The sequence below is a fragment of the Molothrus ater genome, chromosome 1 (genome assembly GCF_012460135.2).
Source record: "Molothrus ater isolate BHLD 08-10-18 breed brown headed cowbird chromosome 1, BPBGC_Mater_1.1, whole genome shotgun sequence".
NCBI classification, from domain to species: Eukaryota; Metazoa; Chordata; class Aves; order Passeriformes; family Icteridae; genus Molothrus; species Molothrus ater.
The window spans coordinates 5027396-5042438 of record NC_050478.2 but is presented as its reverse complement, the minus strand read 5'-3'; the positions used below and the strand labels follow the sequence as shown (position 1 = coordinate 5042438).

At 46.1% G+C, this 15043-nt stretch overlaps 1 protein-coding gene across 1 annotated transcript in view; it reads right to left on the bottom strand.

Moving 5' to 3' along the window:
- Positions 1-14946, bottom strand: part of OXSR1 (oxidative stress responsive kinase 1) — an 88139-nt gene extending 73193 nt beyond the window's left edge. The window contains exon 1 of the mRNA XM_036406894.2: positions 14739-14946. Coding sequence (XP_036262787.1) covers positions 14739-14808 — 70 coding nt within the window. The 5' untranslated portion in view covers positions 14809-14946. The remainder of the gene's footprint in view (positions 1-14738) is intronic.
- Positions 14947-15043: the final 97 nt, after the last annotated feature.

The following is a 15043-nucleotide window of genomic DNA, read 5'->3' as shown; positions in this document are numbered from 1 at the left end:
CTGGATACCCTCTCTTCTACAGTTCCACAATTTACATGAAGCTTCCATTTTTGAAAATAAAGACAAACCAGCTGAGATCTCAGCTGAAGTTAATGGAAACCAATTATTTCAAGGCTAATTGGAGGAGTGGAAAGACAGGGGACTGACCAGAGGACACAGCACATCCCTACACACTTTGTCTCCAATTTAACTGAATCTCTGCAGCCACATAAGGACATTTGAGCTCTCCCAGTAAGACTGGGATGAATTGCACCGATGCCTCTTCCCAGGCAAATGGAACTGAAGCCAGAGATCCTCTTGGCAGAGGGATGTGCGTAAGCAATGAACAGTCATGCCAAACGCTCACAAGACCAGCATCAAATCCTGGCTGCGGGATAGGATTCTCCTACCACGTGCAACAGCACTTTGAAGCAGTTACTTGGTAGGAGGACTCACAACACAGTGTTGCCCCAGCTTTAAATTTACTTCAGGCACTCTAAGAGATGTGAAAGTTTCCCTTCTTTGCAACTCAGTTGCTCACAAAGCTGTTACAATCAACAGGGGATGTGTTCCATAACAGTCTTGTAGCATCAGTCCTTATCCTACTGCAGTATCAAATCCCCTCTGTAGAGGATATATACTTTCCCAGGGTCAAATGAACATTACAAACCATTTAGGTTTGAAGGAACCTCTAGTCCATCCTCCTGCAGAAAGCAGGATCAAATCCCAGCTTAGACCAGATTCCTCAGTATTGTAATCAGTCTAGTTTGGATTTTCTTTTACAAGGGATATTTCTACAATCTCTTTGGTTGTTTCTGTGTTTGGCCACCCACCTGATAAACTTTTTTCCCCTTTGCTAACTAAATTGGGAGATCTGATTTTCTCCCAACCTTGGCCTTCCACCATGCACCCCTGTACAATTCAGCTTCATCTCCTCTAGAACTTCCCACTGGATAGCTGAGGACAGCAACAACTCTTCTAAGGCTGGGGAAATCCTGCTCTCCACCTGCCCCATAAGCCACATTGCCAAGTCTCCTTCAGCATGGGGCAATGCTCAGCTGAACACCTCCACACAACCCTGCCCAGAGTTCCACCCTCCCCTGCACACACACGACCTCTCTATTTTTAAGCGAGATCTGGAATCCATCCTCCACTATCTGGAGTGCGGTGCCAGAAAGCCGCTCGTGACGCAGGCTCTGTTTATAATTGTGCCCCCGGGTTTTTCTCTTATGAACAATGCACACAAAACACTTCCCTGCAAGGCTGCTCTGGACCAAGCAGTGACTTTCAGCTTCCAGGTACCCCAAAGCCCAGGAAACCTCTCATGCTTTAAAGCCAGGCTGGGTATTCGTGTCTCTGCAGGCTCACTCCATCTCTGGATGCTTCAACTCTTTGAGAGCCTCATGCCAAAGAGCTGTGGGAGCCCTGCTCTGATTACTCATTCCAAGGACAATACAGCAATAAAACAAGAAGCTACAAGATGGGGAATAGAAGTTCTTATGCATTCTTACAGAGCACAAATACACATCTAATTAAACCAGAAATTAAATACTGGATTGCAAATTCAGACCGATTTTGCATTGTTTGGTCCATTTCCTATGAAGGCAAAGTGATGCCTCTATTTTATACCCCTCATGTGAGAAGAATCCTCTTGCAAAGAATTAACTGCTTCTAAAAACAAGCTAGGGAAAAAAAAAAAAAAGCCTACTCTCGAATTTCCAGCCAACACAGCAGGGGGTGGGAATACTCCTTTCCCCAAGCAGGACTTGGTAACAAGAGTCCATTGGATGTCAAAGTCTTGCTGGCACAAACCCCACGATTCAGGAAGAGTGAAGTAATGCAATGTTAATGGTCCTTGAATATGTTTTTCAAGCCATCTCCCCACTACATGCCACATTCTTACTACAAAATGGAAGATACCATCTACAATAACAGCTCCAAATAACATTCATAAAACCAAAGGGAATTCATAACAGGACTCTGACATACTCCTAGTATTGCCACAGAGGGGGCAAAAAGTCTGCTTACCTGTGGGGAGGAAAATGTTTTCACAGCAAAGTATCATCTACTGAGCATGGGACTGCAGGAAGAGTGTTAACAATTCTAGGAGTGGAGTTAAAGCCCCTTATCAGCAGGAGGATCACTTGGGTGCTTCTAGCACTGCTCAGAGTGAGCTCAAACAGCAAGCTGGCTCTGAGTACTGCTGTTAGAGACACTGGGAACAGCAGCAAAACCAGAAAGGGAGAATTCAGCTGGGTTTGTTCTCTGGTTGGGAGGCCTGTGGTAAACTGAAGCAGCAGCAGAGCAATAATCCATGGCCAAAACACAAAAAAGTTACAAAAGCGAAGGCGTGAGCAGAGCTCCCCTGCCACAGCAACATGGGAGCGCAGACATGCACCTACCCCCAGGAAGCTCCCAGAGCTGCACCAACACAGCCACCCTCACTCCCAGACACCTCTCCATGATTCATTCCCAATACAAATTTACTGACAATAGTATTGCCTATTGAGAGAAGAACCAGGGCTTTACATTTCTTTACAAGCTGAAGGATGACATATCCACAGTACAATTGCCTAGTTTAAGCCCTGGCAGAGGGTTTAAGAGGCCAGGTTTAACTTGGTGCACCCTCTCTGAACTCAAGTCAGGCAGTGTTTGACCAACAGCAGAGATGGAGAGATACTGTGTAGAGAAGAGGGAGAGAAACACTTGCTAATACAGTGCAGGAAAGAAATAAATCAGAGAAGCATAGGCAAAGGCAGAAAGTGAAAGCAGATTTAACTGGAAAGTTGTGAGGGAGCCAAATTTAAAGCCTATATGGGGGATGGAGGAAAACCAGCCATCCCCACAGACCACATATCACAGCAAAAGTACACACTACATATGAGGACCTGCACTACGTGCCTGCTACAGCCCTGCAGGCAGCTTAAGAGCTGAACTCTCACATTTACAAGGCACTGGCTACCCTCATATTTCTGATGCAAAGGCTTTAGGAACAACAGCTCAACCATGATTTAAATAAATCATTTTAAAACTTTGCATTTCCGTGTGGTCAATGTCAAAATGTCACCCTGCCCTTCAGCCCAGCCCAACTCACATCAGTGCATGCAGCAGGTTCATGTGTGGTTCAGGCTCACCTTGAGCACAGCCCAGTGCAGGGAACACTCAGCTGGGTTCAAGCCAGAGGTGGCTGCAGGTACAGTGAGACACAGGGCATGTGCTGGACAACACCTGAGAAAGGCAAGGATGGGGAGGTAACAAGTCCAGGCAGAGAATTAAGACTTAAATACAAGTGACTTCCATTTCACACCAGCACATCTGATGACTACAGACCTTCTACTGAAGAACTGGAAGAGGAATAGGAAAAAGCAGTTTTCACTCCTGAGTTCCTGTTTGTTTCATTTAAATCGCAGGTGTATAGCTTTGCAAACCTCTCCGATCATTTATTCCAGTATATCCAGAACTCAAGTAGTTTGAGATTCTGTGCAAGTTGTGAGGCCAAAGATTTCAAATAGTACAATACAAGGGATTTCTGTTATTAAGACACCATTATGTGTCTTTCTCAAATATTGAGAGCCTTTGCTCAATTTATGTCAGCATCTGCAGTGTCCAACAGACAACTGATATTCCAGCATTAATCAAGCATGCTCAAAGAATTTCAGAGAATAAGGAGAAGCATATTCTGAAAGTCTGCTGGCCAATTAGAAATATAGCCAAAACATTTGAACAGCACATAAACTTGCTGACAGTGAGTTATTCACCATCTTGACAAGGGCTCTCACAGTTGAGAATACCACTGAAAACCACACACCATGTCCAGAGCTCAGAGGTTTCTGCCCATGTAAGACAATGTATTCCTCAAGATTCCTAGTGCTCCATGTACAGTGGAGAAGGATGATAAGCCAGCAAAGATCACACAGTGCTGCCAGCACTTTTAAAACATGCTTCCCCTCCAGTGGTCCATCAATACAGAAACACTCAATGCTGCAGACCTGTTGCCCAAGTCTTTAATTCACGTCTCAGACTCAGAGGAAGGAATATAAACTCAAATCCAATCACTTGTAAGAAGTCCAGTATTATTTTCAGAGCCATCAGCAACTGATGGGCAATACCCCAAGCTAGGTACATCTCCCCATGGCCCCACTGAACTCTACACTATAAATAAATAAATGGCATTCATTTCTAAGCTGGAGAGAGGTTAGGTACTGTAATCTAAATGACTCAATGCCAAGGTTTCTGCAGAAAGGAAGGGGAGTCTTATGGAAATCTTCACCCCACCCCACACTGCATTGTTCTCTCACAAATCTTTCAGTATCTCTTAGGCCCTGAACACAGAAAAATGTCGTCTGTTTCCCACCTTCAGCAAACATTCCGGTTAAGAATCCTCACAGACTAAGCAGGGAAGTGACAGGTTTGGAGAGAAAATGGTCAGCCTGTCAATATAAAACAGGCCAGGACTGGAACACAGGGAGAGGAATAGTGTTGGCCATGCAAAGCATGTCAGCAAGATATGTGACAAAGTTGTCACCGGGTCGCTTTGCTGTTTGAGCTCATCTGCAGCCACCAGCCCGCGCACACGCAGCCAAGGCGAGCCTTCCACTGCCTCCCTGTGAGAGAGCTGCAGCCCCCAGCACCAGACTCCAACCAGAGCAGGACCAGCAAGGAGGACAAAGAGCAGGGGAAAAGCCACTGGCCACAGAAGGTACCAGCAGAGAGGATTGCCAGGGAGGAGCATCAGCCCATCTGACATTGCTCCAAAATTTCCACTGCAAACACCAGAGCACGGGAGAGAGGGTGGCAGAGGGTGCTGCTCTTGGCTCTGTGCCTGACCCCCGCAGCCCTCAGGATATCCCAAATAAGTCCAGACTAGCAGCCATTCCCATCATGCCTTTGATAAAACAGCCTCCAGCTGTCCAAGGTACCCAGGTGATTTGGGGAACACCTCAGAGCCCATTCTCCCCCTGGCAGTAAGTACAGTAAGCTCCAAGGGCCAGTTACACAAGTCCTGCGTGACCTGCCACATTTACTTAAGATGCTATTAGCATGCCTAAATTAGATTTTTAGTTTGAAACCAATTATATTTATTTGATTTTGTGCCAACATCTCTGGCTAATTTAAAGGGCACTGCAGCTATGCAGTGCTAATTCTACACGATGGAAAGCAGGCTCAAACATCTCATTTCCAAACACAGCAACTTTAGTGGAGAAAGTTCATCCTTCCCTTTTAATCACTGTCAGTTGCCTTTATGGTATATGCAGCAATGTAAATATCATGCTGGCTGTCATCAGGTATTACCAAGGCTCAAAACACAGCACTGGTACAGTAGCCAAGCCAGTGTTCTCCTTTCTTCCCTCCCAATTTTTATCTCTGAACTCTGTCTCAAATGTAATTGTCAGCTGTAGAGGATATTTTATTTGGCCATGTTTCCACTTAACAGAACAATCTGTCTGCTTACAGTGCAGATGTTTGATAGTACCGTGGTTATTTTAGGTAAATAAGCTTTTAAGTATCAGATATACCCTCTCTCAAAGGCTATTATCCTTTCTTTTCAGCAAATATCTTGATCTAGTAAAGATTTTCTGCATCTCTTAGTCCATTCAGCACAAAAGATTAGCCCACTAGTTAAAAATTACATTCTTTAACCAAGAGTAATGAGAACTATCCTGAGCCTTAGGGTCTGGACAAATAACTGAGCTGAGCTTGCCAGTTCATCAGGCTTCTCAGCTGTTCAAATAAGATATGCATTGGTGAGTTGTTCAACAGGAAACCTGTTCATGCTCAAGATGCTTTTTCCAGTGAAGTATAGTTTGCTGCAAGTCAATACCAAGGTATTTATTAGCTGTTAATACCAAGCTATTTATTAGACAGCAATTGGCATCCTCAATGATTATCTTTACTTTAATGAAAGATGGAACTTATGGCTTCACCTTTCAACTTGCTTGCTGCTCCTGGGGGGACCTCACTGTCCTCTAGAACTCTCTGAAAGGAGGCTGTAGCAAGGTGGGAGTCAGTCTCTTCTCCCAGGTAACAAGTGAGAGCATGAGAGGAAATGGCCTTAAGCTGCACCACGGGAGGTTTATATCAGATATTAGGAAAAGCACCTTCATTGAAAGGGCAGTCAGGCATTGGAACAGGCTGCCCAGGAAAGTGGTGGAATCACCATGCCTGGGAGTGTTCAAAAAACGCTGGATGTGGTACCTGGGGACAGGGTTTAGTGGTGACCACAATGGTGCAGGGTAATTGACTGGACTTGATGATGGAAAAAGTTTTTTCCAATCTGAACGATCCCATGACTCTACGATTTTATAACAACTTCACATGGTGAGAGATAGAAAGGGTCACAAAGTGGCCTAGGAACTAAAGACATAACACATCAAGTTTCCAAAGAACTCCATTTCCATTGGTAAATCTTGAGGAATCACAACCTGGAGACTTTTGTATCAACACCTTTTATGTTTGGAGACAGCACAAATACCAAGGTTGAGCTTTCCTGCACCTTCAGAGGGAACTGTCCTTGCAGACACAGCCTGAACATAAAGCAAGTAGGGTAAGAAAACCACCAAGCCTCAGCCACGTGCTGTGAAAGACAAGGCATTGTTACTTCCCACTGTCGTGGGGAATCCATTAAGCAGCTGTTTCACCCAGCAGTGACAGGGTCACAGGGAGGTTTGAGTGTTTAATAGGACGTGTGTCAGTAATTCCCCCATGTGCCATTTCCAGCACAAGCATTCATTAATTCCGTATAGGGATTATACAGTTTGGCATCAGCCAGAGCAGGGGACTGAACTCCACCACCCTGGGAGTCCTCACTGGCTGTGTCTCGGCAAAGTGACAAGAGCTTTCTGGTTTTGCTCTGAAAATTGACATCATTAAATGCATCTCCGTGGATTTTGCAGGAAAGGTGTTTACTCCACAACAAGAACATGGTCTTGAATTGATGAATTTTCAAGACATCCAGATAACCTAGTACTGTGTTGCCTGCCTGAAGCTGGAGACAGCCTGAAATTCCCAGCTGCAGTTTCAGTGCCCCACTTACCTCAACAGGTATCAGCTCAGAGCACAGCCGAGCCCATAATTTCGCTAAGAAAAATATTCTGTAAGTGCTCTCCATCCCACAGCCATTATTGTGCTCTCTCACTTTTCAAACACCATCATTTTCCAATAGCCTCTGCACTGTTTTCAAGGCTTCCTTTTCAGAAAAGCTGGAATGAACCCCAGAACTTAAGGAAATGGACTTAAAATCCCCTGAAGAGTGAAAATGAACAAGAGCCTAGCTCAGAGAGAATCAAAATTGAAAATGCACAACCTGTCCAACAGTAACTATGGAGCTTTCATCCAATATTTAGTAAACCATCAGTTTTACAAAACATATGTTGAACTGCCCCAAGATGCAATAATCTCACACCCTGCCACAAGTACCTCAACAAAATTCCACATTCACACAGAGTTTTTTTAGACATTTTCCTACCCAACAACACCCTCCCCTGTAATGAACTGTAAAATTTGTCAATTAGCTCTGCTCTAAGGCAAAAGCCAGCTTCAATTCTTCCACACAACAAGCCAGCAGAGGATACTGCTGGACAAGCCACGTGCTCACTCAGATCTCACCAGAAGTGAGGTGGGTACTCAAGGTCAAATTTTCACTCTGCAGTTTTAACTTAATTCAACTCTGTGGATGGATGAAGTGGGAACAGCATCCTCCCACACAGGTTTATTAATAGCAAGGTGCTAGCAATAAGAGTAAAGTTTGTCCTTAAATTACCATTCATGACTATAAAACAGTAAAACTCTGGCAAAACCCAAGGAGAGTTTACTACAGTAAGAGATGATCACTGAAGGATTTCAATTCACACTATTCCTTAACAGCTGCTTGTACCTTTTCTTTCCAGAATGAATTTACATAGGCTCATTTCCTGCCCAAAGGAAATATCCATTGGGAGAATGCTATAAAGTCAGCCTAGCATGGAACAGTGAAATGAAAGAAAACATTAATTTTGTTTCTCTCCCTCGCCCCAAACTCTCAAGACAAGGCAGTTGGAGCAGAAAATTGAAATCTGGCAAAAAATTAAAACCTCATTCAGAAAAACTTTTTTGTATTCCCTCACAAATGCATTTTAATTTGACTGAGTTATCAGACTTTGAAGGTGTCGTTTCACAAGCATGCAGCACAAGCTGTATAAAACTGTAAGGGATGGGAGGTGAAAGGAAGATTTGCCTAATATGGTAATTTGGTGAGAAAGTGAATCAGTGCTCTGAATTTATTCTGCACTTCATTCACAGATGGGATCTTGAAGCCTTTAAGAGTGGAAGAGAATCATCCCCTGCAGACTTAGCAGTGTGTAGAACCAAAGTGGCCTCAGAAATCCTGGCAAGGCACATTGGACTCCAGTTTGATGGAGGTTGATACATAACCAAATATTTTTTCCAGGATGGAATTTCTCTTCATTACAAGAAAAATCACATTAAACAAGAATTCTGTGTGCAGTGGTGCACACCAGGAAATAATAATCTTTAAGAACCTCAGGGAGTGGTGAAAGGACTTGGAAAAAAAACTTTGCTGGTTGTTGCAGCTGTTGAGCAGTTGTGAAAAGAAGTACTGGATTTTTCATTTGTGCATTTGTATCACCACAAATCTCTACCTGCTTCTACACTGTGACAGGACCACCTAATATAGTTAAAACCAAGAAATATGTAGGCTGTGCTGATTAACATGAAAACCCCACTCATGAGCAGTGTTTCAAGGCAAGCAACATGCTCAGACAAGTTAAGGCATCAAACTTAGGGCTGACAGAACCCCACACTAAGGTCAGTCCCTTCATTTATGTTCACGCACACGAGGGACACAAGAAATTCTCACTCGCTGCCACTCAGGCACCTGAATCCCTGCTGCCACTCAGCCGCAGTTACACCATTTGCTGAAGTGATCTTGCCTTACTCAAGCCAGACAAGCTGGGTTTTGCTCACAGTCTGGCTCCCTTCATCAGTATGTGCATTGTTTTCCTACCAGAGGGAGCCCATCTCTTCTCACACACCAGGAGCCATGAGCTTCTGTTAAGAGCCTGGCCTGCCTGTCAGCCAGGGACCTAGCCCTGTCTCCAAGGCTTTCCCGTGGGCCTGCCAGGAAGAGAGACGCAGTTCCACGTGGTTTTTAGAAACGTCAAGGCTCAACTCCCTTAGGTGAAGTCACAGGAAACTGCAGCAACTTGGAGAGCCAAGTCCTTCATATCTGCATCTCAGTTGTTTGATTCTGAAGGGAAGGCAGGATAATAGGCTGAACTTGTCTGGAAAGCCCCAGCATCCTGATATTTCAAAGATTTTGCAATGCCAAATTCCACTGCTCCAACAGCTATTCTTTTACACCCACAAAGCCCTCAAGTCTGTCTCTCCCTATTAAGAAAGTTTAATAATACCAAATTTACAAGCACTCCATTAGCATGTCCACAGCTAAATTTATGGCTGCAAAGATTTATGATGGATATTGTCCATTTTTGGGGAAATCTTCCAAGAAAATCTGACCAAGACACAGTTTGTTGCAACGCACTAATACAATTAGCAATAAGTGTTATTGCCATCATTTTAAAGAGCTCCATCTTTTATTAAAAGATTACATCTCCAGACTCTGCCTTAGTGGGCATGCTGCTCACACTCAGAAAGAAAAGAGATGCTGCCAAGTTTAAATAGACAAAGGTTCTGGGGAAGAGTTGATCCTCTTCAAGATTTCATCAGCTGCAGAAGCAAGAAGCCTCCTAGGCATGCATTTGTCAGGCAGCATGTACACCCCTTCCCTCAGGTGTGCTCAGGAGCACAGCACAGCCACACTCCCCAGCACCAGCCAAGATATTTGCATTAAACTGGAGCTATTTGGATGGATTCTTGAGAAATGGAAGTGTTAAACATTAATGGGTCCAGGTACCTAACAGTACTGGAAGCAACTGCTACATAGAAACCAAGCCCAGGAAAGTGTGAACTCTTCCACATGAAGCACCCTGCGTGTTGTTTTCTTCCTTAATACCCCAGAATAGCTGAAAGCAGCAGGATCAGTCTCTGCTCTCCCCTCCAAGCAGCAGGCAAGGCTAACAACCACATATTCTTCCCAGCCAGCCTCCTTCATCACTGCTTGGCTTTGTAAGCCCTAATTTGGTTCCTTGTGCATTTTATCCTCCTTTCTATCAGGACACAGACAACAGGGGCACTAAAAAAAGGCACGTGCACAACCAAACACCTTTTGCTTCCACTTCCCCAGAGATGAAAAGTGACTTAGTTCAGCTCTAATTGCAGCAGGGCAATGGTATCAAAGATCTTAAAGAGATGAGATGTGTCAAGTATCCAGAGGAAAGGTAGCCTGGATCAGGAGTAGCTTGGCTATTCTGTTGCACTCAGGATCACACGAGATATATTTGTCTACATCCAAGCAGCAGGAAAACTGGTACTGAGCATCTCCCACTTCAATTCCCAAGCAGACCAAGTACTATGAATGACCACTCATTTTTTAATTTATCTACAATTGTCCAAAGTTAGTTGTTTTATATTATGTTAAATGTTACATTAAATTAAAGCTTTTCCACCAACTTCATGTGGAAAAAATGAGCACACAAAGAAAGGCTGGTTAATTCATTTGAAGACTGAGTACTGGGAATACAGTATAGGAATCAATTTTGCTCAGCAAAGCTGGGGGGGAGGAGTGGGAATCCATGAGGAAATGCTAAAACAAAACATATGGCACCAAGACTGAATCCTAAACACTCCATTTAGAGCTCAGGCAGTTCTATTTTGTACAGTGTAACATTTTTCTTGAATGGGTTTTAAATATCAGGCGTGTGAAACTGGCTGCAGCCAGCACAGGCACCACAGCTAGCAATGAACACCACACTCCAAAAAAAAAAACCAAAAAAACAAAAAAAACAAAACAAAAAAAACCCAAGCCCTGAAGTTATCATTGGACAAGAGCCTCCCATTCCAGCCTGATTTTTATATCCAAAGACCCTGACTGCTCCTGGCCAGCACCTCCAGGCTGCTCTTTTTCAACAGCTGTGATTTCTCTGCTCAAGACTCCTACACAAGCACCAGACAGAAGAGCATGGACATCTTGATAAAATTTGGGAGAGCAGACACCTTAATTCTAAGAAGTTCCTCTCTACCCACAAAAAAAAAGTTCTCCCACACAGGGCTGGGATAAACACAGATAGAAATCTAATTGTCAGCCCCAAAAGATCAACATTATCACATGCAAAACCCAACTAAAAGCTACTTGAACCACAGTCATTAAAAAAACTAATCATTCCTAAAATGGTGACTTCAGTTTTCAATTTAGCCTTGATTTCTGATGGGATAAGAAACTCCCACCACATCTGTTCATGCAGCCTGCACTGTCCTCATCGCTGCAAAGGAATCTGTCAGGGGAGAGAGGGCACAGGAGCAGAGCCTGGGAGCACTCCCACCACTAATTTATCTCCTGTTTCTGGCATGGGCTGTTTGCAGCAGAGGGGATGCTCCTAAATCAAACAGCCACAGTCAGCACGGCTCCAATCTTTCCAAAAAAGTAGCAAAACGAGAATGACCCAGTTCCAACCAACTTCACTCCTGCTACCAGCATTTCCAAGAGGAATTGTGAGATCCAGGGGAACCTGAATGTGTGAGTATCTGATCAGCACAAGCAGCATGAGGTCGAAATTTTTTCAGGCTTCAAAAAGAAGACTGCAGTAATTTATATGCAATCCACGCTCAGAAGACCAACCACCTTCACAACCACGGCACAGACTAGATTCTGCTTTTTAGATAAAAACTGCAGCATCTCCAGAGGCCCTGTTCACCTGCAGAACTCTCGCTACTCTGGGGGTACATTTCACTGAAATGCTTTTTAAATTGCTTCCTCTACCCCACCTGCATTTTATCCTTTTGTAAAATGAAATCAGATTCTCCTCTGATCAAAGTTCCTCGATTCAGTATATAGCAGAAGTTATTTAAACCTAAGGAGGCTACTCAGCAGTTATTAACACTAACCAAGCATAATCAACAAGGATATTAATCCACACCTTTATAATGGCATGAGTCATCCCCAGTGCTGAGTAATCCTTTTTTATTTATATATAGTATTAGCCAGAATCAGGGGAGCAGTTTTCCAGTACAGGTTCTCTTTGCAGGTAGGAAACTTGCTTTTTCTATTCCTGCACTTGAGTGCTATGGAACCATCCACATCCAATAAAAGCCACATATGGCTATTTTCAGGCAAAAATAGTACAAATTAAAGAACTGGACTGCAAATGGATTTCCATTATTCCATGTGAAAAAACAGCTGAGCTGGTAATCTCAAAGTTTACTCTAAATTTTAAGACTAATGTTGGGTTTTTTTCATCAGGAAACAAGTTAAATCCTTTAAAAGCACCGCTACAAGGTTCATCTCTTTCCACATCAGAACGTCTCTTTGTTCAGTGCTGAAGAACCTTTACAGCTCTTCAGTTATAAAGAGAGCTCAAAAAAAAAACCAAAAAAACCCAACCAAAAAACCCTTGAGGTTTACAGGAGACATGAAGCAGGAGGCAAGGCAGTCCAGCTCAGTTAACACAGTGACATTTTGTCCCACAAATCATATACGTGCTAGGAAACTTGCGTCACATCTCCATCCAGGCCGCTGGCAGACACAGCAGTGTTTGAAAGGAGCAAAGGGGGGGCAGGGGACAGGAAAGTTAAAAAGAGAAACCATATGTTTGCAATATACACATCTCAGTGTACGCTCCATCACATGCCAAAATGCCAACACAACCTTTCAGTCAGCAGGCGACATCCAGAAACTCAGCTTGCAGAGGGACGGGGAAGATACAGAAGAAATTCAACACTTTTTTTCCAGATTTCTCCCCGAGTTCTGTCAGTTAACAGGAGACAACACATCTCTGTGTGTCTCCCAGTACCCTGAGGCTGTGGGATGTGCATCTCCAGCAGCAAGTTCTCCCAAGAGCAGAAGTGTATTTACATTCCCTTTTGTTCCATCCCACCCCGCTCCCCAGCTACAAAGAGGCATTTGCTCCTACCCTTGATTAGTCAGGTCCAAATCCTTGCCTTTTGCCACCACAAAACACCCTTCACACAGGCTCTCAAAAGAAAAGGAAGTATTTCCTATGAGAAATTCAGTTCTCTTTCCCCAGGAAACTGGTGGCATGTTCTCCCCCTTCCTCCCCACACCTGTATCTCCTGCTCCTCAGGGAGGCTGAACATCCTCCTCCCCAGGGCACGTTTTCCAGAGGAGATTTAAAGGGTTGGTCTGTAGGATTACATCTTCCCTTGGTCTCCTTCCTAAAGCACTGCTGCTGCCTCTGAGCAAAGGGAGAGGACAAAGCCTGATCCCACAGAGTAAAAGGGATTTCCAGAAGGATTTCCCCCACTCCACAGCTTTAGTTTAGTTTCCTACTTTTAAACAATGCTAAGAATTTAATCTCTTGAAACAGCATTTTCACAAACTCTCCAACCCTCAACAGAAAACAAGCCTCCCCACGAGGCAGAGATGGAAAGCCTGGGCATGACAGTGCTACGTCATCCAGAAACTTCAAATTAAAGCACTCCACAAAGATTACTCAAAGAATTAACCTCGTTCCTAAAATCCTTTGGCCGGGAGCCTGCCCTGCCACTCTCCTGCTTCATTCCGAGTCTCCGGAGGGCGAGACGGGAGGCACCGACCTTAGAGTCACCTGTGGCACCACCTCTTATGTGTCACACACTCGCCCTAGAGCAATATATCCCTCAAACACACCCCAACAAAATGGTCGAGACAGCCAATAAATCAGTACAGCGGGAGGCCTTTGGTAACTGGGCAGCTTAACGCCAAGAGAGAGTGAAGAAGGAAAAAAAAAATCATTTAATGGAGAGAGCAAGGACTGGGGCCTCGAGCTGAGGACAATGAATGAAAACGCACGGCAGCAGTGAAATCCCAGGGTAAAAGGCTCGCTGGGCGGCTCTACCAAACCCTCCGTGCAGGGACCAAAGCAGCAGCGCGGGGCTCCGAAACTGCTGAGAGGTGCGATGGCCCCAAAATGAACCGGGGTGCCCTAGGAGGAGACAGTCCACGCCAGCTCCGGAGTTCACTCCCGCTGAGCGAACCTCACCCCCAGCACATCCCAGACCGCACCGTGGTGGGAAGCAAAGCCGCCCAAAGCGGATCCTGTCCGAGGATCCGAGGGGACCCAGACCCTGCCCAGAGGAGCCGGCAGAGGCCAGGGAGGAGCCCCCTGCCAGGGGAGCGTCCCCGCCACCACCACAATCCCCGTCTGGGATGGGGCAGACCCACATCCCCTTCCGTGGGCCGCACACGCAGATGAGGAGGGGCAGCAGCCTCAGCAGAGGGGTCCCACAGACCCTCACGCCCCTCAGAGTCCCCCGCAAGGCGGGGGGACAGAGCCTCTCACATCCTCCCTACATACGTGGCTGGAGGGGGGGCGGTCACACCGTCCCAGTCCGTGACGGGGTATGGTGCGACGGGACCCCTCCAGCTGAGGGGCACCCCAGACCCTCACACCCCTCAGACAGGGGGGACAGACGCCCCCCTCAGCTGAGGGGCCCGCCAGACCTTCACACAGCTCAGTATGGGGGGACGGACTCTCTCACAGCCTCACATGGCTGAGGGAGGGGGAAGCCACACAGTCCCACTCCTTTGCGCGGTGCGTGACAGAATCCCCCTCAGCTGAAGGGGATCGGACCCCCCCTTTCCTCAGCGGACTCGCACCCCCACATCCGAGGGGCACCCTGCACCCTCACAAACCCCAGTGACCGCTCACCGATGACCTCCTGCAGCTCGTAGTCATCCTTGTTGATGGACCAGGGCAGCGCGCTGGGCTCCTCGGCCATGGCCGCGCCGCGCCCGCCGCCCTCCGCGCCGCGAGGGGGAGCGTCCCCGAGGGGCGAGGGAGCGGAGAGGAGGCGCTGCGGTGTCCCGGCTGTCCCCGAAGCACGGCCGAGTCCGAGCCCCCTCCTCCTCCGCCTCCTCCTCTCCCGCCGCTACCGCCGGCCCAACTCCGGCCACCGCCACCTCCTGCACCTGCCCATGCCCGGAGCGCTAACGTCACCCGCGTGCGCCCCGCCC